The sequence below is a fragment of the Rhipicephalus microplus genome, chromosome 3 (genome assembly GCF_043290135.1).
Source record: "Rhipicephalus microplus isolate Deutch F79 chromosome 3, USDA_Rmic, whole genome shotgun sequence".
NCBI lineage: Eukaryota > Metazoa > Arthropoda > Arachnida > Ixodida > Ixodidae > Rhipicephalus > Rhipicephalus microplus.
This window is the reverse complement of record NC_134702.1, coordinates 285327775-285354039: the sequence shown is the minus strand read 5'-3', so window position 1 is coordinate 285354039 and position 26265 is coordinate 285327775. Positions and strand designations below refer to the sequence as shown.

Here is a 26265-nt window from a genome sequence, read left to right as displayed (position 1 = left end):
CCCGGAGCGGGGTTATATTCGAGCCAGCCCAAAGGGCAATCAGCTTTGGCAAGTTTCCCGGGATCTGCGATGAACGCTGTTAAACAATCCACTAGATCATACGAGGATAGGCAACAGCATAAGCATGGATACCTCTCCAGACCTTACGTTTTTTAGAGGCATCAGTAATGCAAAGTGGATTAACACGGGACAAGCCCTAGGAAGTGATCACTATATCCTTTCCATGACGTTTAGCGCTGCGAAGCATAAAGACAAAGTGAGGGGGCTTAGAATTACAGATTGGGACAGATTTAGGAAAAACAGAGCAGACACTGTTAACGGAAAAATTATGACCTGGATGCATGGGTAGAGGCTCTCAAGGAGGATGTAAATAATACCACGGTAGAAGTGCCAGTCGAGCAGGAGGAGTTTACCGCTAACTCGAGACTACTACACATGTGGGAAGCGCACGCGAGTCTCTTGAGAAGGTGGAAGAAGCAAAAACATAATTGCGTCCTTCGCAGAAGGACTGTTAGGTTAGAACGTAAAATCGAAAATTATACAATTGAGTTGCAAGCCACGCAGTGGGGCCAGATTTGTGATCGCATGAATGGACAGTTTGGATGCAAAAAGACATGGCAGCTGTTAAGGCATCTTTTGGATCCGGCAGCAACAAAATCGGCGCAACGGGGTCAAATGACTCGGTTAATGCATCAATATGAAGTCACAATTGGCGAGTTTATACAGGAACTCCGGAATCGATACATAACTGATGGAGTAGACGGTTGCTTACCACACTACTCGGGGGTGGAAAACTCAGAACTAGATGAAGAGTTCACAATTGCGGAGGTGGAGTTTGCCATGGGGCAGCTGCGTACTACGTCTGCCGCAGGTCCGGATGAGGTTACTAATAAAATGCTGAAAAACCTAGATTTCAAATCGGTCGGGGTGATCACTGACTTAATAAATAATTATTGGGTGGCCGGGGAGATCCCGGCACAATGGAAGCGTGCTAGGATTATATTTATTCCGAAGCCAGGCAAGAAACTCTGCTTGGAAAACCTGCGCCCCATATCGCTGACATCATGCGTGGGCAAATTGATGGAGCACGTGGTTCTCAACAGGCTTCAGAATTATGCAGAGGACAAGGCCATCTTTCCCCCAACTATGATAGGTTTTAGGGCCAATTTGTCCACACAGGATGTTATGATACAGTTAAAACATGATGTAGTCGATCCCGGGCATGGCACGGGCACCAAAGCTGTATTGGGGCTTGACCTGAATAAAGCTTTCGACAATGTTTCGCATGAGGTAATATTGAATAACCTATCGGAAATTGGCCCAGGGGTCAGGACATTTCGTTACATCAGATCAGGCTTGGAGGGCCGAACCGCAGACATTTCAATAGGAGATATCAAATCGGACTCATTCGCGTTTGGAGGCAAAGGGACGCCACAGGGTTCAGTTTTGTCACCGTTACTGTTTAACATCGCCTTAATTAAAATACCGCCGAGGCTGGAGGAGATACCGGGACTCAAACACACATTTTGTGCAGATGATATTACTCTATGGGTAACCAGTGGTAGTGACGCGCATCTGGAAGAAACACTACAACAGGCAGTTAATATTGTCGAAGAGTTGGCTGGGGAGGTGGGACTTTCATGCTCTCAGCCCAAGTCCGAGCTCTTTGTGGTTCAGGACAAACCCAGAGGGCTACATGCAAGACACTATATTCCGCCACCGCCGTTAGAGGTAAAGGTAGGGGGTAGGCCGGTAGCTGAAGCTCAAATGATTAGAATTCTTGGCCTATATCTGCAAACTAACAGGAAGAATAGGGTGGCCCTTGAAAAACTTAAGACCATGGTCAATGCCACTGTCAGGCTAATCAGTAGAATCGCTAACCGTAAGAGCAGGGTTAAAGAAAAAGAACTCTGTAAGCTGGTACAGGCGTTTGTGCTCAGCAGGATTACTTATGCGACACCTTATATGAAGTTGGATGCTGCAGAAAAAGGTAAGGTCAAGGCTATGATCCGGCAAGCTTACAAGGCAGCGCTTGGGTTGCCTAACAACGCGCCTACAGAAAGGCTGTTAAAACTAGGGGTACACAACACCCTGGATGAATTATGGGAGGCGCATCTGGTGATGCAACACGCCAGGCTTTCGACAACCAAAGCGGGCAGGATCCTATTGGAAAGGATTGGCATTGGAGCCCCACTGGGGACACTAAAATTCAGGTGCGGCGAGAGTTACATAAGGCCCTGTACATAAAACCTTTGCCCAAAAATATGCATCCGATTCACCATACGCAGCGCAGGCAGGCAAGAGCCAGAGCTTTACACGTTGAGTACGGCGAGTACAAAGCGGCAGTCTATACAGATGTTGTGGAATATAAGGACAAAGTCGCTTTTGTGATTGGGGTGGTAGACGGGCGGGGACGCTTGGTGGCCTCTGGATCAGTCAAAACCCGCTCCTCGGAAACTGCAGAGGAAGCGGTAATAGCGCTAGCTATAGCTAATTCGCAGTCGGATTTGATTTTCAGTGATTCAAAGACAGCCATCCGAAATCTGGCGAGGGGCAGAATATCGGCGACCGCCGCACGATTTCTGCATGGGGCCAGGGGACGAGAAATTAGAGAATTAGAAATTGTCTGGGTACCAGCACACTCTGGGAACCCTGGGAACGAGGCGGCTCACCTGAATGCTGCGCAGACCACTCATCCGTTGCTTTTCGCTATGCAGGTCCACAGTTTCTTCACTGGACTACTTTTGCCCGCAATTCTGGCCTTCCCCCAAGCTACAGCGATCGCAGCAAACCGTTCCAGCACGCCCGGTGCGGGCCCCTGCCCTGCTTCGTCCGCGACCGATTCAGCGTGCCCAACAGCGCCGCCACTACCCTCTTTGGTTCCCCAATCACCCTGGAAAGCGCTATCGTCAGCAACATCATCCACCAAGTCAGCTATAAAACCGCCCATGTCGTCCCGCACGCTCTGTGGGCTCGGTGGCTGTGCTTCAGCGCAGACCACTAATCCGTTGCTTTTCGCCATGCAGGTTCGTCGAATGTCTCATTCTTTTGAAAAAAAAAACTAGCAATTACTTTCTTATACAGCTACCGAGCCCACGGTGTTGCGCTACAATTGTTGTTGAATGTGTTCATGCGATGCAGTCGCTTTTGCTTTTGGCGGGAGATATTGAAACTAATCCTGGCCCTCCCAGTATTGAGGACGTAATGAACGAGTTAAGAAAGCCATCGGCTGGCTAGTCGTAACTGATTACCGATATACTAGACCTTAAAAACCAGCTACTAACAACAGACAAAACCCTATCGAACCTCAATAAACGCATGACTGATTTAGAAGGACATTATCACGCCATTTCAACCATCCGAACCGACCTGGACACTATAAAAACAGATACCACTGAAATGGCTAACCAGATTGACCGTCTTGCTGCACAGATGGATGATACCGAAAACAGGTCCCATCGCAATAACCTGATCTTTTATAACATTCCCGACCCAAACCCTAAAGAAACATTCGCAGAATCTGAAGAAATCGTCACCCATCATTGTCATGATCACTTGAAGTTCACCGTTGACCCTAATCACATTGAACGCGCACATCGCCTAGGACGCCATACAGGAGGCCATAATCGGCCACTCATTGTAAAATTCAATCAGTTCAAACCTAAATAATCTCTACTTTCTAATGGCCCGAAATTTAAGGGAAGCAATTTCAGTGTCGGTGAAGATTTCTCTCATCCCGTTAGAGTTGCTCGTAAAAAACTTATCGCCTTCGCTAAATCAAAATCTACTTCCTACTCATTGCGGTTCAAAACATTGCACATTGGTACCAAACGCTACGTGTATGACCACTCCACAGATTCTGTTCAGGAAATGTTGTAGCAATTGCCCCATCATCAAAATAGGCCTCACCGCCCTCGATCCGCCCCTCGATCAAACTTATTGCTCTCTGCTATCTTTACTAACATACGCAGCTTTATTCCAAAACGTGACATTATTTCTAATCTGGTGTTATCATCTGATAGCAACCTTCTGATACTAACGGAAACATGTCTTACTAGTGACGTGACTGACGGCGAGGTACTCGCTGACCTACCCAATTTTCGAGTGTTTCGAAACGATCGCAGCGGCACGAGAGGAGGAGGAGTACTCGTCGCTGTCAGTCACAACATATCCTGTTCGTCTATAAACATTGTGTCCGACCTTGAAATCTTGTGGCTTAAATGCCATGCCGCACCGCACTCAGTTTTACTAAGCGATTGCTATAGGCCCCCTCACAGTACTCCCGATTTTTCTTCTAAGCTCAATAATATCTTAAACGAAATAACGACCAAACACCCTAACATGCATGTAATTCTGTTTGGCGATTTTAATTTTCCTAATATCGATTGGGCAAGCCAGCCTGCACCAGCGGCTACGTCAAGGGAATCGAACGACTTCCTTGATGTATGCCTTAACTTTAACCTATCTCAAGTTCTTACAGAACCAACCCGCGTAACCGATAACTGCCAAAACATTCTGGATCTTATATTAACCAGCCATCCCGAGTGCGTGTCCTCCATTGCATACCTGCCTGAAATCAGTGACCATAAAGTCATTCATGCTGACTTCGTGATTAAGCCCGCTTTAGCCCCGACCATAAAAAAAAAACTATCCGTTTGTATGATAAAGGAAATTACGAAGCAATTAACTCCGAACTAACAAATTTTTACTCCACTTTTGACACTGCCTTTTCTCATCATAATGTAACCGAAAACTGGTTGATTTTCAGAGATAAGCTAAACGAAATGGTTGATAAATACATTCCCCAAATTAACATCAATCCTAATACCGCCCAACCCTGGTTCAATAAAGCACTGAAACGATTAGAAAACAAGAAAAAACGCTCCTTCCGCGCAGCCAAGTCTCGTAACACCCTTGATGCATGGAACAAGTACAAAGCCGCCGAATCTGCTTATCTGCAAGCCATACGTCACGCCAAACACTTATTCTTCCATTCGGACGTACCGAACATGCTTAAAAACAACCCCCAAAAATTCTGGCAAGTCGTAAACCCACAGGACACGCGCAATATTACGCTATGTAATGAGTTAGGGGATGCCCTAAGTGACGCGGAATGTGCACGCGTGTTTAACGCCGCCTTCGCACCCGTTTTCACCCAAGAAACTGAGTTGTCATTTACCATCCCTCATGCGAACTTTGAATGCACCATGCCACCAATTGCGTTTTTTTCCAGCGGTATTTCATCACTAATAGACAAAATCAAACTTTCTTCTTCAGATGGTGTAGACAACATTACATCCAAACTCCTGAAAAATACTAAACATATCTGTGCAGCGTACCTGTGTCTACTATTTTCACAATCAGTTTCAACAGGAATGCTGCCTCCAGATTGGAAGCACGGAAAGGTCGTTCCAGTTCACAAATCAGGTAACAAACAATCACCATTAAATTATCGTCTCATTTCATTAGCCAGCGTATCCTGCAAACTCCTCGAGCATATCATCTACACACATATCATGGACTTCCTTGATTCCAATAATTCTTTTCAACCTGCGCAGCATGGCTTTAGGAAAGGGTTTTTGTGTGAAACGCAGCTAGACATGTTTGTTCACGACCTGCATGTTAACCTCGACTCTAACCTTCAGACTGACACCATCTTCATCGATTTCGCAAAGGCATTTGACAAAGTTCCTCATGAGCGCCTACTACTAAAGCTTGCCGCGTTGAATTTAAATGATGACGTATTAGCATGGATTAAAGAATTCTTAACTAATCGTTCGCAATCAGTTTCCGTCAACAATCAAATGTCTAACACTACCCCGGTAACCTCAGGTGTCCCTCAAGGGTCTGTCCTAGGCCCGCTTCTGTTTTTGATTTACATTAATGACCTACCATTACATGTATCTTCTAACATTCGCATGTTTGCAGACGACTGCGTTATTTATCGTAAAATAAACAACGTTTCGGATAACACGTCTCTTCAAACTGACTTACTAAGCTTACAGAAATCGTGTAACCTTTGGCTAATGGAACTCAACCCTAACAAATGTAAAACTGTTTCCTTTCACCGCCGTCGAAATCCGATAGTATTCCCGTACCAAATTGCTGACACAAACCTCGAATTAGTTCCTTCCTATGAATATCTCGGAGTAACCCTTTGTAGCGATTTAACTTGGGCAACGCACATTACGAACATCATTGGATCTGCGAACAAAACACTCGGGTTCTTAAAACGCCATTTGCGTCACGCTCCTAATAATGTCAAATTACTAGCTTAGCAATCTCTCGTAAGGACGAAGATAGAATACGCATCAGCCATTTGGAGCCCGCATCAAGCATATCTCATCAATCAACTCGAGTCACTTCAAAATCGAGCCACACGATTTATTCATTCTACGTACTCTTACGACGTCAGCATATCAGCACTGAAAACAGAATCTGGCCTATCACTGCTTGCATCTCGTCACCGCATTTCTAGTCTTTCCCTTTTTCACAAGTTTTTTTACAGCTCGCTCGGCAGCCCACCATACATTCTTCCTCCGGCACGCATCTCCCATCGCACTGGTCACCCGCAACAAGTTGCGCGGCCGCGTACGCGCACCGTCACTTTTTTGTCCTCATTCTTTTTTCGTGCAGCTACGGACTGGAACGGCCTTTCTAACGAAATCACCGCCATAACCTGTCCTACCACCTTTTTGAACACCGTAACAAATTACCTTGTATTGTAAAAAAAAAAAATATGGCTTTCACGTTTTCATATATGTGCCCACCCCTTATGTAATACCCCTTCAATGGGGTCTTTAAGGTAATAAAATGAAATGAAATGAAGTGAAATGAAATGCTCGAGGTTTCGTCAGCCGGGTAGGTGAGCCGCCAGTTCCGGGGAGGTCCGCGAGAGATGGGCTGGTGTCCTTTCATGACATAACGAATCATTAAAAACTAGAGTGGAGGTTTTATCCGCCCCCGCACAAGCGGTTGACTAAGGCGCAGGAATGCGTCTGGAGGAAACTGCAGACGCGATCTTTTCCCAACCCTTACGTGTGGAACAAAATGTACCCGGAGGAGATTAAGCCGCAACGCAAATGGTGTGAGGCTGTGGCTACATATGATCACATACTTTGGGAATGTAGCATAGGGCCGCCGCCTGTGGATATTATGCGTGATCCCTTTCTTGAGCACTGGGAGGCCGTGTTGACCAGCTCAGACCCAGTCATCCAGTTAAGGGTCGTGGAGTGAGCCACACAGGTCGCCGCCAACCTTGGGTTGATGGCCATCTAACACGAAATCATCCTTAGTTGCTTTCTGACGAAATAAAGTTTTCCATCCCATCCATCCATTGTTTGACTAAAGAGAGGATAACAGGATGGATGGATGGATCGATGGATGGATGGATGGATGGATGGATGGATGGATGGATGGATGGATGGATGGATGGATGGATGGATGGATGGATGGATGGACGGATGGACGGATGGATGGATGGATGGACGGAGGGACGGACGGACGGACGGATGGACGGATGGACGGATGGACGGATGGACGGATGGACGGATGGATGGATGGATGGATGGATGGATGGATGGATGGATGGATGGATGGATGGATGGATGGCGAGCGCCATGGCTCACCGTGGCGCTGCAGTCACCTGTCTGGGTGACTGTAACTAATGAGAAAACTAATAATCGATGGTGAAGTTCCCGATGGATGGAAACTAAGCAGGATGAGCATGATCTATAAAGGAAAGGGGGACAAAGCTGACATAAACAACAACCGTCCTATAACAGTGATTTCAATGGTCTACAGGCTGGCGATGCAGATTACAAAGGAAAGATTGCAGGCATGGATTGAGAATGAGGGTGTGCTGGGGGAACTGCAGAATGGGTTTCGGAAACACAGGAGGTTGGAAGACAATCTGTTCTCACTGACGTAGTGCGTCGAATTATCAGAAAAGTAACACAGGCCCCTGTGACCAGCATTTTTGGATATCAAGGGAGCGTACGATAGCGTGGTTCAAGAGGAATTGTGGGGAATACTGGGCACACTGGGTGTGGAACATGTAGTCACTAATCTTTTAAAGGATATTTATAAAGGTAACAAGGTAGTTATAAAGTGGGAAAAACAGGTATCCAAGCCTGCAGAGGTCAAACGGGGGCTTAGGCAGGGGTGTCCCCTGTCACCCTTATTATTCATGATGTACCTACAAGGATTAGAGGCCAAATTAGAGTGAAGTGGACTGGGCTTCAACCTTTCTTTCGTCAAACAAGGAAAACTCATTGAACGGCTACCATCTCGGTGATTGTTCTGGCTGCAGTGAAGCAACATATAAAAGTAAAGACGAGAGTGGGCGTAGGGCGTGGCGATGTGCGGTGTGCAGAGCGCCAAAAGCTAAACCGGTGATGGATACCGACCTTTTGGTCGTCTTGGCAGAGATAACTCGCAAATCAGACATGCTTACTAACTTGCCCCAGCAGGTTGAAGACGTGAAGGCTTCAATCCAGCTTATGTCTCAAAAATACGATGACATACTGAGTCGTCAGGTTGCCCAGGAAAAAGAACTAACCAGCTTGAAGAAAAAAGTATCAAAGCTCGAAGAAAATGCAAACCCAAGCGATATTCAGTAACTCAAGGCATCTGTAAACAATCTTGAATGGCGCAGCAGGAAGCTGAACGTTGAAGTGCATGGAATACCAGTAACCTTATGTATTGTCCCCCTGGGGACCTTTAAGGTAATAAAATGAAATGAAATGAAATGAAACCGATAACGAAAATCTCATCACCAAGCTAAATGAAGTAGCAAAATCGGTGAGCTTGTCAGAGCACTACTGATGTCGAGGTGGTACATAGGTTGCCTTCGCGACAAGGCAAAGTACCTGGTATCATCGTCCGATTTTCACAGCTCTCTCTGCGAGACAGATGGATCGAAAAACGCAAAGTTCTGCGAAACATGCGCTCTGACATTTCAATCTGTGGAAACATGACTGTACAGAACCGGAAACTGCTGCGTGACGTGAGAGAATGGGCAACTGCAAATGATTATCGCTTCGCGTGGCATGTGAACGGGAAAGCTCTTGTTCGAAAGCAAGAGAACGAATCTGCGGTTGTCATCTGCTGCATGACTGACCTTGATAAACTATCCAGCACTCGAATTTTCATAGCCAACTTATCTTCTAAACAGCGTTGTTTTTTCATGGACCAAGTAAATTTCTCTGACTTAGATACTATCATGCGAAGCCACGGTTCGAATTCCTACAGTTGCATACATTTTAACCTTAGATCTGGTAGAAACAAGAGAGATGAACTTGACTGCTTTTTTGGTGGAACAAAATGTCGATTTGGTGTTCTGATGTTTTCGGAAACATGGTGTGCTTCAGAAGATGATGTCTATAGTTTTGCCGGTTACAAATCCTTTTACATAAACTGACGTGATAGACCTGGCGGAGGTGTTTCAATGCTGGTTTCAAAGTCATTTACCTCTGAGCTTCTTTCTGAATTCTGTCGTACTAATCAGCACTATGACGCTGTCGTAGTTAAATGTAGCAATATAATTTTTTGTGTTTGCTACCGGCCTCCATCGGGAAATTATTTGCTGTTCTTGTCGTATTTAGATTCTCTGTTAGAATTTGTTGACAAAAACAATTACCAAATAGTTATTGGAGGTGACCTAAACATAAATATGATTACCGAGAATAAGATTAAATTAGAGCTAGAATCTCTCCTAAATATACATCGCTGTCAAAATGTTATAACATCGCCTACGCGAGTTGCGCCAACATGTGAAACTGCATTAGATTTGTTCTTAACTAACTTTGATGTGTATTCTGTGAAACCTGGTGTTTTAGTGTACGCAATAAGTGACCACTTACCTGTGTTTATATTCATTGCTAGCGCAGTTCAAAAACAAAAACAAGCACACCAAGCGTTCTCTTATCGGCTCGTAAATACTAACACCCTGTCTGTATTCCGAGAACGTCTTGCCAGTACCAAATGGGATGATGTGCATAGAGAAAAAAACGCAGATGCGGCTTATGACAAGTTTATGCAATTATTTACGGAAATATACTACGCATATTTCCCGGTGAAAACTCTAAAGCAGACAAAAAATGTCACAAACCGTGGATAGATAAGCACCTGCTTCAGCTTATAAATAAGAGAGACAGGTTGTACGGCTCATTTACGGAAACTAAATCGCCGGAAGCATTAAAAGCATTTAAATAATACAGGAACTACGTTACAAAACAGTTTAGGGTTGCTAAGAAGCACTATTACTTTAATCTCTTCAGTTCATCTGCAGGACGCCCTGATAAAATTTGGAGGACACTTGCTTCAATAACTGGGACTGCGCTTGAAAAAACTACCACAGTCCTAAAAGACGGCAATGAACTAAAAGGGGTTGATCTTGCTAATGCTTTTAACGATTTTTTTTTGTCCCTTGGTCTGGCATGTGACGGTATTGACCTTTCGTACATGAACCCACCTAATAAGCAGTCATTATTCCAAAAAGGTGTTACAACACAAGAAGTTATTTCTTCATTCTTGTCATTAAGTAACAGCAGGCCCACAGATGCATTTGGTTTTCAAACAGCGCCGGTAAAATTCGTCATAGACATAATTGCATCTTGCCTAGAGTACATTTTTAGTGTATGTTTGTCAACAGGCGGTTTCCCTCGTAGCATTCAGACGGCAAAGGTGACAGTATTATTCAAAAAAGGCGACAAGAATGATCTTTCAAATTACCGCCCTGTATCAGTGTTGCCTGTTTTTTCGAAAGGTTTAGAGAAGGTGATTTTAGCGCGGTTTTCTTCATTTACTGACCACTTTGGTATCATAAGTCCTGCACAGTTCGGTTTTCGTAAAAACAGGTCAACTGAATTAGCCCTAATGACCCAAAAGGAGTTTATATTGCAAAAATTTGAGAAAAAGAAAATGGTGCTTGGAATTTTTCTCGATTTTTCCGAGGCCTTTGACCTTATCAGTCACGATGTTTTGCTTAAAAAACTTGATCGCTACGGTATTCGCGGCGTAGCTCACTCTCTTATTACGTCCTACCTTCAGCACAGAACCCAGTTCGTAGCTATAGCCGGGGACCAATCGGAGTTGAAATCTGTAAGAACCGGCGTCCCACAGGGGAGCATATTGGGTCCGTATCTCTTCATATTGTACGTCAATGACATAGTCAATGTTGATTCCTCTGTTAAGTGCGTAATTTACGCAGACGACACAAGTCTGTTTTTTGACGGTGACTTGGGTGCTGAAATGTCAAATCGAGCCAATAAGACGCTTGCAAGTATACAAAAGCGGGCTACAAGTAATTATCGTAAGATTAATGTAGAAATAACAAAGGCAGTGATGTTTCATCCACGTAACAAACAATTTTAACTAACCCCCATTAAATTAAATAATACTGAAATAGAAAAACTATCGTCTTTCAAATCGCTTGGCGTATATTTCTCTGCAACTATGTCATGGGATTGCCAAGTGAATCACTTAGTAAATTATCTAGAGCAATAGGCACTATGCGTTGCCATTGTAGCTATCTTCCTACATCCATTAATATGATGTTATATATTTCAACGTTTCTTTCCCTACTTAAATACGGAATTCTAGTCTGGGGAACGACTTCAGCTGAAAACATTCACAAGCTGGTGGTATTACAAAAAAGAGCAATACGCCTTGTCGGCTGGGTGCCATATCTTTGGCATACTGCTGCTTTGTTTACAAAGCTTAGAACAATAAGAATTGAATCTTTGTACACATATAGGCTATGTCGCATGTATAGAATGGAAAAAATTAAGAATGATAACGCTTTAACAAAATTGGCATCCTTACAGCAACATAATTTTTTTTATAAGTTTCGTCATTCAGAGCCTTGGATTGTTAACAAAAAACAGAACTACATACGGTAACCTAATGCTACAATCTTGTTTACCTACTGTGCTAAATCAACTACACAAAGAAAATGGTCTCAGTGTATCAACTCTGTCGCTAAAAAAGCTACGCGACGTATTTATGTGATTGCTTGCGCTGCTAAGGGCTTATTCGTTTGTCCTTTTCTCTGTCTTTAGCACTTCGATTATTTTTCCCCTTTTTTTCAAATGTTTCTCTAATGACCTTGTTTATTTATTCCGACCATGGATGTTTACTGTTTTTGTGTTTTTAAAGTTAGTTCATTCATGATGTATACCATGTTTTTGTGTGACCGCTGTGAAGCTGCCCAGTGTATGAGGTGACCAGGTTCCCCTCAAGTTGCTCAATGCAGCTTTTTTGCCTGGTCATCCTCGCAACTTTGTTGTTGTGAATAAACGATTAAATTCAACAGGCACTACCAGCATTGATGTACGCAGATGATATAGTGCTAATGGCCGACAACAAGGAAGAATTGCAGAGATTGATGGACATCTGTGGTAATGAGGGATATGAGTTAGATTTTAGATTCAATAAGGAAAAATCAGCAGTCATGATTTTTAATGATAACGAAGTTAGTGAGCTTAGAATACAGGAAGTCACGCTAGAGATAACAGATAATTACAAATATCTGGGCGTATGGATAAGCAATGCGACCGAGTACCTAAGGGAACACGAAATGTACGTGACGACTAAAGGTAACATGAATGCAGCAGTGATGAAAAATAGGGAACTGTGGAATTACAATAGGTATGATGTTGTTAGAGGAATATGGAAAGAGGTTATGGTTCCTGGGCTGACGTTCGGCAATGCGGTCTTGTGCATGAGATCAGAAGTTCAAGCAAGATGAGAAATTAAGCAACGTGGAATAGGTAGGCTCTCTTTAGGTGCTCACGGGTATACACCAAATCAGGGAGTACAAGGTGATATGGGATGGACATTATTTGAGGGCAGGGAAGCCAGCAGCAAGATAAAATTTGAGAAGCGATTGAGAGAAATGGGGGAGGAGCGTTGGGCTAGGAAGGTTTTCAGCTACTTGTACATGAAGAATGTCGATACAAAATCGAGGAAGTGAACAATGTAATTGACTGGTAATTACTTAAATAAACAGCACGTATCCAAACCAAAAAGAACTATTGGTTAAGAAGAAAGTGAAGGAAACGGAGACTGACATGTGGAGAATTGGCGTGATTAAGAAGTCCGCACTAGAGATCTATCGAACTTTTAAGCAGGGAATCGCCAAAGAAAGGATCTACAATAATACTCGTGTACGTAGTTCTCTACTGTTTGAGGCCAGAACGGGAGTATTGCGAACCAAGACATATCGGACATAATACGAAGGGGTAGACACAGTATGCTGTGCGTGTGGAGAGGAAGAAGAAACTGCCGAACACTTGATAATGTTCTGTAAAGGGCTTCACCCTATAGGTCAGGATGATGGCGCAGAGTTTTTTAAAGCACTGGGGTTTAGGGACAGGGAGAGCAAAATAGACTTTAAGTGGGTAGACTTAAGTAGGAGGAGGTTATCTGATTGGTGGCTAAAGTCAAGGCACGAGTGAAAATTAAACCCTTCACTGCAAACTACGAATCCTCAACCTCACTATTTAAAGGAAAAAAAAGATAAATGTAATGGTTAGTTCACTAAGTATTACGGCTAAGTGGTGTTAGCCGCCGCCCGATCTAAAGGGTACAGCCACATCCATCCATCTATCCATCCATGGAATGGTGCTTAGATGTAAGGAATCTTCGATTTGGCTTGCACTAGTTCAGAAAAGTGCAGGTGCAGAAAAAGCGGTGCCAAGCGGTGCAGTGAGCGTGCAGCGCCGGTCGAGCAAGTGCAGGTGCAGCCTCAACCACGCCTCGGCACTAGCCGACACTAGCGCGCGACGGCTACAGCCAAAACGAAGGCGTGAGTTGACGTGAGTGCAGGCCGGAGAACACCTTGTAGTGTAAGCCTAAAATAGCCGCCTCCGCCGCCTTGTCCGATCAATACACGGCCGTGATGGCACTTCTTGTGACTGCGATGGAATTGCTGGACTCGAGCAGCGACGACGATTCCGTCAGCGGTGCCGTTTGCAGTGACTGCGACGATGAGTACGACGATGCGTGCATCTTGGTCGCGTGCGCGTTGGTGCGCGACGATGCCAACCGTGTACCCGGGTACGAAAGCATTATCGGCAGGTACCATGAGTATGAATTCAAGCGCCTCTTCAGGCTGTCCAGGGAGACTTTTGATAGTTTCAGGGCCAAGTTCAAGACTTCAGCCTTCTACCCAAGGGCAGTGCAAGGCCGCCAACAAATCAGTGCCGAAAAAACATGCCTCATAGCGCTTGTGTACCTAGGCTCACAAATATCTATGTACGCCATAGGCGACAAATTCGATGTTACCGAGTCGTCTGTTCATGTTTGTGTGACACGGGTCGTTCACTTCTTACACGCTATTAGCGATGAGATAATTTGCTGGCCTAGTAGCGCGGAAGTGACCCGCATAAAGAACGGCTTCCTCGCCAAAAGTAAAGGCAAGGGCCCAAGAAACACCATCGGCTGTATCGATGGATCACACATCGGGATACTCACTCCAAGCGAATCTACGCAGTCTTACTTCAACCGGAAAAAGTGGCCTTCGATAATCCTGCAAGGAATCTGCGACGACAGGAACAAGTTGCTGAACGTGTTTATTGGGTTTCCAGGTTCGGTTCACGACGCCCGTGTCCTGAGGGAGAGCCCCTTCTTTGCACGCGCAATTCAGGAATGTGAAGACAATTATATACTGGGTGACAGTGCATATCCACTGATGCCATGGCTCATGACCCCATTCAAGGACAATGGAAGTTCTTTTCCTACGTGGAAAAAGAGCTTCAATAAACGACACAGTCAACAACGAGTGCTTATTGAGAACACCTTCGGCCTGCTTAAACAGCGTTTTAGGAGGCTCTACCTTGTTGATGCAAAAAGTGTGCAACAGTGCTGCTATATAGTTATGGCTGCGTGTGTGCTACACAACATGTGCAACGATGAAAGGGACTTCCTTGAGGAACTTGCAACGCTTCCCCAAGAAGAAGATGTGGGCAATGATGAAAGTGCAGGAGATTTTGATTGCAGTCTGCCAGGCTACAGTCAGTCTCTGCGAGAGTTCATTGCAAAGGAACAGTGCTAGAAGTTCATCTTTGCTTCGCGATTTATTCAGTGTGCAAATGTTTTGCGAAGTGGGGTGCCGCGTCTAGAAGCAATGTTTTTTTTTAACAAATTAGATGGAGTAGACACTGCTAGTGTTATAAAAGTTTATTGCCCATATTATAACCCGTCCTTATTTGAGAGTACGTCGATCAACCGATCGAATCGCTGCATGCGCTCATCATGCCGCTTTGCCTTTGCCTCTTCCCATTTTTTTCTTTCCTCCAGTTGTTTCACTGCTGCCTCCTCTTGCTTAGCTCTCGAAGCTTGCATTTTTTCTAATGCCTCCAAGAGCGGCGTGACTTGGGACCTACTCTGGCGCTTCCTTTTTGGCGTTGTGCTGCTCCGAACTTTGGATGCTGTGTTGCACTCGACTGGGACTGCTGCATCTTGAGGTGCTTCAGTGATGCTGGTGCTGTTGAAAGTAATTGTACAGGTGCCATGTCATTTCCAGGCTACAGCACAAATTAAGTAATTTTTACTTACTCTGGACTTGCACTAGGCAGGATTGTTTTTCCAGGCTCCAAGAGCAGCCTTGGATTTACACTATGTTCTTTTTCCAAGACTTCTGCCAGCTCTCTGTAATAGACACTATGAGAATCACTGAAGATATGAAGACACAATCGTAACTTACTCTTCATATTCACAGTTCACACGGTGGTGACCTGAAGAATTGTTGTCTTTTTTTGACTTTTTATATGCTCTGTCCAGCGACTTCCATTTGTTTTCCACTTGTGTGGCAGTCACGTTGCACAAGAACTCCGTATTGATGGCCTCAGCCAACTTCTTCCACAGAAGCCTTCTTGTGCTAAACAAAAAAGCAAAGCACAGTTAGTAGGAAAGAAGGAAGCGACGTAACGTGACCCAAGTCTTGCAGTAGCACATGAACCTTTCCTTAGTACTTCATATGTGTAGCTTTCAGGGATAATTGCTAGGGATGTTCGATTATTCGAAAATTTTGGATAATGAATCAAACAGCACTGTATTCGGTTCCTAAGTCGAATCGAATTGCACATATTCTAAGTAACAAATATTCTTTTAATAATCGGCACTGGCGGGAGAACCCCAAAACAACGAAACAGCTACAAGTCATTCTTTCAATCCCTAATGTGACCTGTACGCAGCCCAAGCTTTTGCAAGACTACCTACACTATATTGATTGTCGAATGAATGCGCTTCTGAAAGCTCCATTCTTGCTCAATTTTTACTGCACTTTAGCTGTATCGCATTTATCAGCTCCTGTCTTCGTCTTGTAATAACCAAAGGTGGGAACTACGAGTGCTTGCAGCTTCACGACTAGCAACAGATACAAGTTTTGCGTTTGCGTAAATTGTTCTTGCAGATGTAAATTTCAACGCCCATTGTTATCCGCTTTTAGTGCGCAGGCCATGTTGTGATGACGGGTTGATCTGCTCCGTTACATATTTAGTTGTATCTGCAATGTTTGGTTGTAAATTGTTTTGTTTTTGTGTCCCAATTTTATTTAAAGTGAGGTGACAAAGTCTCACGTTGATAACGCTAGTCAATGCCGTAGTTGAACCTACAATTACAAAATGTTACGAATATTCTAGTTCCTGCTGCATACGAGATTACCTTAGTTTTCGTAATTGTGGTATTTTGAGTAGATTCAAACTGACTGTAATGGCCTTTGTCGAAAGTTTGTGACTATTTGTTTCAAATAAAATGTTCTGTTCTAAGGCTGTTTTGAAAATGGTCTACTTACTATTCAAACAGTATTCAATTACTATTTGTATTCTATTTGGTGCCATTACTATTTGACTCTTACTTGATTAGGTTCCGAAATTCACTATTCACACACTTCTGATAACTGCGAACGTTCTTTTTGTGCGGGAAGCATTATGTTGGAGAAGTTGAACATTGTGTAAATCACTCTTTTGGATCATAAAGCTTCACTAAGGAGACAGCCATATTCTAACCTGTCTTTGCATTGTAAAACATGCAGCTGCGCAACCTTGTTTGCTGACACGACGGCGCAGTCTAGGTTCAAAGATAGGGTAGCACGTGTCAAGAAGCATATCTCTTTTAACAATGAGCTGCACCATCTTGAAAAGTGGCAGTGCGAGAGAAATGCGGACAGACAGTGAAGACACAAGGACTGCAGGGCGAGACTTGCTAGAGATGTGCCTCAGAATAACAACATGCAATTCCCTCTAGTGCAAATTCTCAAGGCAGCACTACACTTGCAACATGGCTTGAGCTTGGAGGTGCTGCACCTTTTCGGCAAGACAGCGGTTGTGCAATGCCCAACACAAAAGCACCGTCGCTGTTTTTGAAGATCACTTGACTTAATGAAACATTACGAATGCCTTCGTTGTGTATATATGTGCGTGACTATACATACTGTTTGTGTGTATATGTAAACGTATATGTCACAGTCAGGCGCATAGCCAAAATTTTTTTTCAGTGGGGGGGGGCAGTAAAATGTAAATTGCTGGCAGTAAAATGTAGGCAACAATAACCATCGCCATTGTGAACTTCATGCGCCCTTATCTTGTTGGTGCTTGCCTAGAGTGAAACGGAATAATAAAAAGCTGCAAATAATTTTGGACATAGGATGACATACCGAAGTGCCCTGGTTTTTCCCACCAAGTCCTTCATTTCCGAGTATTTGGCGATGAAGAACCTTGTTTTTCGGGCGCTCCAAAGCTCTTCCACATCTTCAGCCGACGCGGCTGCTGCTGGAAATGCGGCTAAAGCCCCATCGCTGTCAACGTCGCCGTCGCAGGCAGGAGAAGGCGTCGGCGGTTGTGCCGGAGGGGGGTCATTTTCACGATTCCCTGCCATGAACCGCAACGTAACGCGCTTGCCGTCTGCAAGGGCGAAAACCAAGATTAAAAATACCGACATAGCATAAGCAATGCTACGAGGCTGTTTGCTGACCGACTACGACTCCTGGCCGCTAACCACGTTTTTTGGCAATGCATGCAGCCTGACTTACCTGATGCCTCATAGACGTAACCGTTGGCGTCCGTCATAAATGACCCGTCGGGATTGTGAAGTGCCTTAACTTCCTTTTGAACGCCCTGAACAACTATTTGCAACGTCGTCTGCTCTGGCCTTGGGGGGACGCCCGCCATGCTGCACTACTCTGCACCTGCTTTGGAGTGCGTGCACGCCGGTACAGAACTCGTCAGGAACTAGGCTTACACCTAGACAAAACGAGGGAGCCAGTGCAGAGGGTGCGACAGAGGGCGCGCGCTGCTCCGGCAAAACGAGGACGAAGGTGCTGCACCCTTTGAACTGGTTCAGCCGGTGCAGCCAAAACGAAGAGACCATCCAAAGCAGGTGCAGAGTAGTGCAGCATGGCGGGCGTCCCCCCAAGGCCAGAGCAGACGACGTTGCAAATAGTTGTTCAGGGCGTTCAAAAGGAAGTTAAGGCACTTCACAATCCCGACGGGTCATTTATGACGGACGCCAACGGTTACGTCTATGAGGCATCAGGTAAGTCAGGCTGCATGCATTGCCAAAAAACGTGGTTAGCGGCCAGGAGTCGTAGTCGGTCAGCAAACAGCCTCGTAGCATTGCTTATGCTATGTCGGTATTTTTAATCTTGGTTTTCGCCCTTGCAGACGGCAAGCGCGTTACGTTGCGGTTCATGGCAGGGAATCGTGAAAATGACCCCCCTCCGGCACAACCGCCGACGCCTTCTCCTGCCTGCGACGGCGACGTTGACAGCGATGGGGCTTTAGCCGCATTTCCAGCAGCAGCCGCGTCGGCTGAAGATGTGGAAGAGCTTTGGAGCGCCCGAAAAACAAGGTTCTTCATCGCCAAATACTCGGAAATGAAGGACTTGGTGGGAAAAACCAGGGCACTTCGGTATGTCATCCTATGTCCAAAATTATTTGCAGCTTTTTATTATTCCGTTTCACTCTAGGCAAGCACCAACAAGATAAGGGCGCATGAAGTTCACAATGGCGATGGTTATTGTTGCCTACATTTTACTGCCAGCAATTTACATTTTACTGCCCCCCCCCACTGAAAAAAAATTTTGGCTATGCGCCTGACTGTGACATATACGTTTACATATACACACAAACAGTATGTATAGTCACGCACATATATACACAACGAAGGCATTCGTAATGTTTCATTAAGTCAAGTGATCTTCAAAAACAGCGACGGTGCTTTTGTGTTGGGCATTGCACAACCGCTGTCTTGCCGAAAAGGTGCAGCACCTCCAAGCTCAAGCCATGTTGCAAGTGTAGTGCTGCCTTGAGAATTTGCACTAGAGGGAATTGCATGTTGTTATTCTGAGGCACATCTCTAGCAAGTCTCGCCCTGCAGTCCTTGTGTCTTCACTGTCTGTCCGCATTTCTCTCGCACTGCCACTTTTCAAGATGGTGCAGCTCATTGTTAAAAGAGATATGCTTCTTGACACGTGCTACCCTATCTTTGAACCTAGACTGCGCCGTCGTGTCAGCAAACAAGGTTGCGCAGCTGCATGTTTTACAATGCAAAGACAGGTTAGAATATGGCTGTCTCCTTAGTGAAGCTTTATGATCCAAAAGAGTGATTTACACAATGTTCAACTTCTCCAACATAATGCTTCCCGCACAAAAAGAACGTTCGCAGTTATCAGAAGTGTGTGAATAGTGAATTTCGGAACCTAATCAAGTAAGAGTCAAATAGTAATGGCACCAAATAGAATACAAATAGTAATTGAATACTGTTTGAATAGTAAGTAGACCATTTTCAAAACAGCCTTAGAACAGAACATTTTATTTGAAACAAATAGTCACAAACTTTCGACAAAGGCCATTACAGTCAGTTTGAATCTACTCAAAATACCACAATTACGAAAACTAAGGTAATCTCGTATGCAGCAGGAACTAGAATATTCGTAACATTTTGTAATTGTAGGTTCAACTACGGCATTGACTAGCGTTATCAACGTGAGACTTTGTCACCTCACTTTAAATAAAATTGGGACACAAAAACAAAACAATTTACAACCAAACATTGCAGATACAACTAAATATGTAACGGAGCAGATCAACCCGTCATCACAACATGGCCTGCGCACTAAAAGCGGATAACAATGGGCGTTGAAATTTACATCTGCAAGAACAATTTACGCAAACGCAAAACTTGTATCTGTTGCTAGTCGTGAAGCTGCAAGCACTCGTAGTTCCCACCTTTGGTTATTACAAGACGAAGACAGGAGCTGATAAATGCGATACAGCTAAAGTGCAGTAAAAATTGAGCAAGAATGGAGCTTTCAGAAGCGCATTCATTCGACAATCAATATAGTGTAGGTAGTCTTGCAAAAGCTTGGGCTGCGTACAGGTCACATTAGGGATTGAAAGAATGACTTGTAGCTGTTTCGTTGTTTTGGGGTTCTCCCGCCAGTGCCGATTATTAAAAGAATATTTGTTACTTAGAATATGTGCAATTCGATTCGACTTAGGAACCGAATACAGTGCTGTTTGATTCATTATCCAAAATTTTCGAATAATCGAACATCCCTAGCAATTATCCCTGAAAGCTACACATATGAAGTACTAAGGAAAGGTTCATGTGCTACTGCAAGACTTGGGTCACGTTACGTCGCTTCCTTCTTTCCTACTAACTGTGCTTTGCTTTTTTGTTTAGCACAAGAAGGCTTCTGTGGAAGAAGTTGGCTGAGGCCATCAATACGGAGTTCTTGTGCAACGTGACTGCCACACAAGTGGAAAACAAATGGAAGTCGCTGGACAGAGCATATAAAAAGTCAAAAAAAGACAACAATTCTTCAGGTCACCACCGTGTGAACTGTGAATATGAAGAGTAAGTTACGATTGTGTCTTCATATCTTCAGTGATTCTCATAGTGTCTATTACAGAGAGCTGGCAGAAGTCTTGGAAAAAGAACATAGTGTAAATCCAAGGCTGCTCTTGGAGCCTGGAAAAACAATCCTGCCTAGTGCAAGTCCAGAGTAAGTAAAAATTACTTAATTTGTGCTGTAGCCTGGAAATGACATGGCACCTGTACAATTACTTTCAACAGCACCAGCATCACTGAAGCACCTCAAGATGCAGCAGTCCCAGTCGAGTGCAACACAGCATCCAAAGTTCGGAGCAGCACAACGCCAAAAAGGAAGCGCCAGAGTAGGTCCCAAGTCACGCCGCTCTTGGAGGCATTAGAAAAAATGCAAGCTTCGAGAGCTAAGCAAGAGGAGGCAGCAGTGAAACAACTGGAGGAAAGAAAAAAATGGGAAGAGGCAAAGGCAAAGCGGCATGATGAGCGCATGCAGCGATTCGATCGGTTGATCGACGTACTCTCAAATAAGGACGGGTTATAATATGGGCAATAAACTTTTATAACACTAGCAGTGTCTACTCCATCTAATTTGTTAAAAAAAAACATTGCTTCTAGACGCGGCACCCCACTTCGCAAAACATTTGCACACTGAATAAATCGCGAAGCAAAGATGAACTTCTAGCACTGTTCCTTTGCAATGAACTCTCGCAGAGACTGACTGTAGCCTGGCAGACTGCAATCAAAATCTCCTTCACTTTCATCATTGCCCACATCTTCTTCTTGGGGAAGCGTTGCAAGTTCCTCAAGGAAGTCCCTTTCATCGTTGCACATGTTGTGTAGCACACACGCAGCCATAACTATATAGCAGCACTGTTGCACACTTTTTGCATCAACAAGGTAGAGCCTCCTAAAACGCTGTTTAAGCAGGCCGAAGGTGTTCTCAATAAGCACTCGTTGTTGACTGTGTCGTTTATTGAAGCTCTTTTTCCACGTAGGAAAAGAACTTCCATTGTCCTTGAATGGGGTCATGAGCCATGGCATCAGTGGATATGCACTGTCACCCAGTATATAATTGTCTTCACATTCCTGAATTGCGCGTGCAAAGAAGGGGCTCTCCCTCAGGACACGGGCGTCGTGAACCGAACCTGGAAACCCAATAAACACGTTCAGCAACTTGTTCCTGTCGTCGCAGATTCCTTGCAGGATTATCGAAGGCCACTTTTTCCGGTTGAAGTAAGACTGCGTAGATTCGCTTGGAGTGAGTATCCCGATGTGTGATCCATCGATACAGCCGATGGTGTTTCTTGGGCCCTTGCCTTTACTTTTGGCGAGGAAGCCGTTCTTTATGCGGGTCACTTCCGCGCTACTAGGCCAGCAAATTATCTCATCGCTAATAGCGTGTAAGAAGTGAACGACCCGTGTCACACAAACATGAACAGACGACTCGGTAACATCGAATTTGTCGCCTATGGCGTACATAGATATTTGTGAGCCTAGGTACACAAGCGCTATGAGGCATGTTTTTTCGGCACTGATTTGTTGGCGGCCTTGCACTGCCCTTGGGTAGAAGGCTGAAGTCTTGAACTTGGCCCTGAAACTATCAAAAGTCTCCCTGGACAGCCTGAAGAGGCGCTTGAATTCATACTCATGGTACCTGCCGATAATGCTTTCGTACCCGGGTACACGGTTGGCATCGTCGCGCACCAACGCGCACGCGACCAAGATGCACGCATCGTCGTACTCATCGTCGCAGTCACTGCAAACGGCACCGCTGACGGAATCGTCGTCGCTGCTCGAGTCCAGCAATTCCATCGCAGTCACAAGAAGTGCCATCACGGCCGTGTATTGATCGGACAAGGCGGCGGAGGCGGCTATTTTAGGCTTACACTACAAGGTGTTCTCCGGCCTGCACTCACGTCAACTCACGCCTTCGTTTTGGCTGTAGCCGTCGCGCGCTAGTGTCGGCTAGTGCCGAGGCGTGGTTGAGGCTGCACCTGCACTTGCTCGACCGGCGCTGCACGCTCACTGCACCGCTTGGCACCGCTTTTTCTGCACCTGCACTTTTCTGAACTAGTGCAAGCCAAATCGAAGATTCCTGGAGTGCGTGCACGCCGGTACAGAACTCGTCAGGAACTAGGCTTACACCTAGACAAAACGAGGGAGCCAGTGCAGAGGGTGCGACAGAGGGCGCGCGCTGCTCCGGCAAAACGAGGACGAAGGTGCTGCACCCTTTGAACTGGTTCAGCCGGTGCAGCCAAAACGAAGAGACCAGTAATGTCGCGCCCGGGTACTTGCCGACTCCGTCGCCTACCGTGTTATCTCCTCGTGCTTGCGCCCATTTAGTTTTGCCTCACGATGCAAGTTTGTGGGCTGCTAGTGAGGCAACTTGATTTAGTAGTCCCCGAAGTGAGAGAAGAGCTTCGGGGTTTTTCTTCGCCGAAAGTTATTACCCAAAGTTGAGAACGCACTTTGCGATTTTCCGAAAAGTACCGGCTTGTTTGGCTGGCGCGGATTAAAAAATTGCTTTTTGAAGAAACCCGTTGATATTTGCGTCTCTAGGTGTAACTTCATTCCAGGTAAGTGCCATAGCCAAGCACTTACCTGCAAATAGAGGTGTGCGCTGACTGGTCGGTGCGCCGCCACCGCCGCTGCCGACGTTTTTCATCGGCGCAATCGGCGCGCCATTTATGCACCAGCACCGAATTTTCACAGATTTGTCTTTTTCTTTTTCATCTTGATTTATAGCTTCGTTTCACATTTATGTAGCTAGTGAAAAACAGGCTTCTTAGTTATCTTCATCCAGCTTCAGAGACCGAGAGTGCCACTATGAACAGCGGAACAAGTTCGGCGGCCGCTGCACGAAATGACATAATGAACAAATAGACAAAAAATAAATATAATATTGTTTAGTTCTTCACCTAACGCGCTGCATTCGTGCTGCACTGCTACCACTTCATTTCTTCTGTGTATACGCCCTGTTTCGGGCATGATCATAGGCTGCCATCTTGGACTGATAATGATGCCGTTTTACATCCATATGAATATTATATATACGTTGATGGTAGTATCATGGAAGCTTGATGGGAGCTTCTGAGAGCTGGTTCAGAGCGTCTCGGTGCTCGCGCTTTACACTCTGGTCTTCCGAAAATTCTCTGCAGGAGAAAACAATGGACAGTTTGCAATAATCTGCTAGGCAGCTTTTCTGTAAGGTTAGTTTTTCAAACAAGAACTCTCGTTCACAGGCTGCTTTTCTCACTCGTTTCGTTTTTACCATTCCTTTTTTTTTTTGGATCTTGTGTTCGCGTGCCTTCGCTGGAATTCGGAGAGGTGACATTTTGGTGTACTCGCGTGCTCAAAATGAGAAATAAAAGCAGTCTGTCAACGAGAGTTTTTGGTTGAAAAACAAACCTTACAGGAAAGCCGCCTTGCAGATCTGTAAACTGACAGACTGCACGTCAATTCAGTTCAGGGCAGTCCGAACAAATTGTCGTCTTCATCTCCATACGCCAAATGTGTGTGTGGGGGGGGGGGGGGGTAGAATAGTGGTTATAAGAAGGTGCCTAATTTCTGCCGCCCAGCAGGGAGCGCAGGGAGCAGCAAATAAGAATTTGAAAAAAAAAAAACGAGAGAGGGAGAAAGAGAGAGAAAGTCAAACACTGCCTTCTTTTCAACCCAGGAAAGAGAGAAGGTGCACATTCAGTTCGCCACACGGCGAGAGAGAAACATAACGTAGGTCATAGTGCAACAATACGCACAACACATCACAGTGCAATAACACTGCATCGCATGTGCGGAATAGGGTCTGCAGCGCTAGGCAGGCTAGGGCTTGTGAGAATGGAAGACTTGCAAGCACCACAGAGTGTGGGAAACATACCTGACTAGGGATCCCAAGCTCTCGGCCAATTGTTCAGCGCGTCTTGTGGCACGTCGAACAAATCAAGCAGCCTCGATTTCAAATAGCTCTTCCTAGGCCGTCAGTCAGTCAGGCGTGTCCAAAGAGTTTTTGACGAGGGGAGCCAACAGCCCTTAAAAATTCGAAGAATGACTTTTGTGTTGTCACCGCTTTTGGCGCACCTCGAGAGCGTTGATCCGGAACAAATTAGGGTAGGCTTAGCTGCAATCGTCCCCCGCGTCCAAGCGGCGCCTAGCCAGGGAAGCCGATCTTAGCATCTTTCACAGACACACGCACATAAGCACGCCCAGTTTCACTGCTAGTGGTCGCAATGACGTACGTAACGTGCATCTACTATAAAAAGGCGTGCAGTGTATGCGATAGCTTCTTTTCTTTGAAAGTCTCGTGATTATAGTATATTTTCATTATATAGCCGAGGTATGAGGTGGTTGTGAGTCGCATTTATTTGGGTTAAAGTACTACAAATATTTACTCGCCGCGCATGACTTCTAGAAATGATACTCCAAAAAAAAAGGAAATTGCTCCTACATTTTTAAAACTAAGTTCGCGCGTGGGAGTACTTGTTCTCTGTCGCGCTTTTCCATGGTTCATGAGTGTTAAGCCCCGCTGCCGCTTCTATAGAATGGTGTACAATAAGCCATATCAACGCAGTGACAGGAATTTCTACAGACTACCAAGCATTCGATCACCAGGCATTTTCAATCCGGCATATTTTGATTAGAAGAAGCGACATATTTTTGCTGAAAACCCGGTTTATACCCGGTGCACAGATGTTGCATGTTGCAACTCTTGATCATCGCGAGCGCGAAGACGGCAAGTAAAAGCCTCTATGCTATTGTCTGTACGTACAGTGTATCGAAACCCTCTAGTCTTGAGAATGTTGGGATAAATCATGCACTTTGCCCATTGCTATTTTTCATCATGGCGTTTCTGAATAAAAGTTTTGAGTGGTGCTATGTGGAGCACGCGGCAGTAGTGCCGATGTGCTATTTGGTGCTGGTACAAAGAGAAAACTAGCGTGTATCTCTTCTTCAACGAGTCCTTTAATTAACCCTATTCTAGGGGGCTGAATAGAAGACTATACGCCTGACACACTTGGAAAAGTAAAGCACATCATAAGAGACCACTTCTGCTAATTGAAGGACTTGTAGATTATCACCATCTAGACTGTGGTGTTCTGCTGAAAGATGTTGAGCAGAGATGTTGACACTGTGAAAGGATACCGACGTGTCAAGCTCCTCGTTAATTCCGTCCAACCAACTGCTCATCGCAGTTGGTTGGACGGAGAAACTGTTTAGAGTACTGAGAGACGCGACTTACATGCAGTGGGCTTCACCCACGTAGATGATAGCCATAAAAAAAAATCTGATATTTTTTGAAAGCGAACCTTTTGAATGTACACGATTACTGGCACTTTGAGAAATATTTGCATGGCATGGCTGTAAACTTACTTAATTTCCATCGTGGCATGTGCAATACGAGGTACAGCATTGGTGGCAGCATGGTTTTGAGCTGCT

At 45.0% G+C, this 26265-nt stretch overlaps 2 protein-coding genes across 2 annotated transcripts; one reads left to right on the top strand and one right to left on the bottom strand.

The window, feature by feature from the left end:
• Nucleotides 1-15169: 15169 nt before the first annotated feature.
• LOC142804301 (uncharacterized) lies at nt 15170-18352 on the bottom strand. Its single transcript, XM_075891077.1, has 5 exons — nt 18035-18352; nt 17660-17906; nt 15710-15883; nt 15562-15654; nt 15170-15490 (listed from the first exon to the last, which is right to left on the bottom strand). Exons 1-5 carry the CDS (start codon nt 18171-18173, stop codon nt 15196-15198), a joined length of 948 nt encoding a protein of 315 aa, XP_075747192.1. The 5' UTR covers nt 18174-18352; the 3' UTR covers nt 15170-15195.
• Nucleotides 18353-18501: 149 nt separating this feature from the next.
• On the top strand, nt 18502-21395 carry LOC142804302 (uncharacterized). Its single transcript, XM_075891078.1, has 4 exons — nt 18502-18912; nt 20689-20862; nt 20918-21010; nt 21082-21395. Exons 1-4 carry the CDS (start codon nt 18629-18631, stop codon nt 21374-21376), a joined length of 846 nt encoding a protein of 281 aa, XP_075747193.1. The 5' UTR covers nt 18502-18628; the 3' UTR covers nt 21377-21395.
• Nucleotides 21396-26265: the final 4870 nt, after the last annotated feature.

Coding starts and splice junctions, on each gene's coding strand:
- LOC142804302 (XM_075891078.1), top strand. CDS start 18,629: ATGTCGGTATTTTTAATCTTGGTTTTCGCCCTTGCAGACGGCAAGCGC. Junction 18,913..20,688: donor GGAAAAACCAGGGCACTTCG/GTATGTCATCCT, acceptor TTTTTTGTTTAG/CACAAGAAGGCTTCTGTGGA. Junction 21,011..21,081: donor CTGCCTAGTGCAAGTCCAGA/GTAAGTAAAAAT, acceptor TACTTTCAACAG/CACCAGCATCACTGAAGCAC.
- LOC142804301 (XM_075891077.1), bottom strand. CDS start 18,173: ATGGCGGGCGTCCCCCCAAGGCCAGAGCAGACGACGTTGCAAATAGTT. Junction 15,655..15,709: donor GTGAACTGTGAATATGAAGA/GTAAGTTACGAT, acceptor TGTCTATTACAG/AGAGCTGGCAGAAGTCTTGG. Junction 15,491..15,561: donor CTGCCTAGTGCAAGTCCAGA/GTAAGTAAAAAT, acceptor TACTTTCAACAG/CACCAGCATCACTGAAGCAC.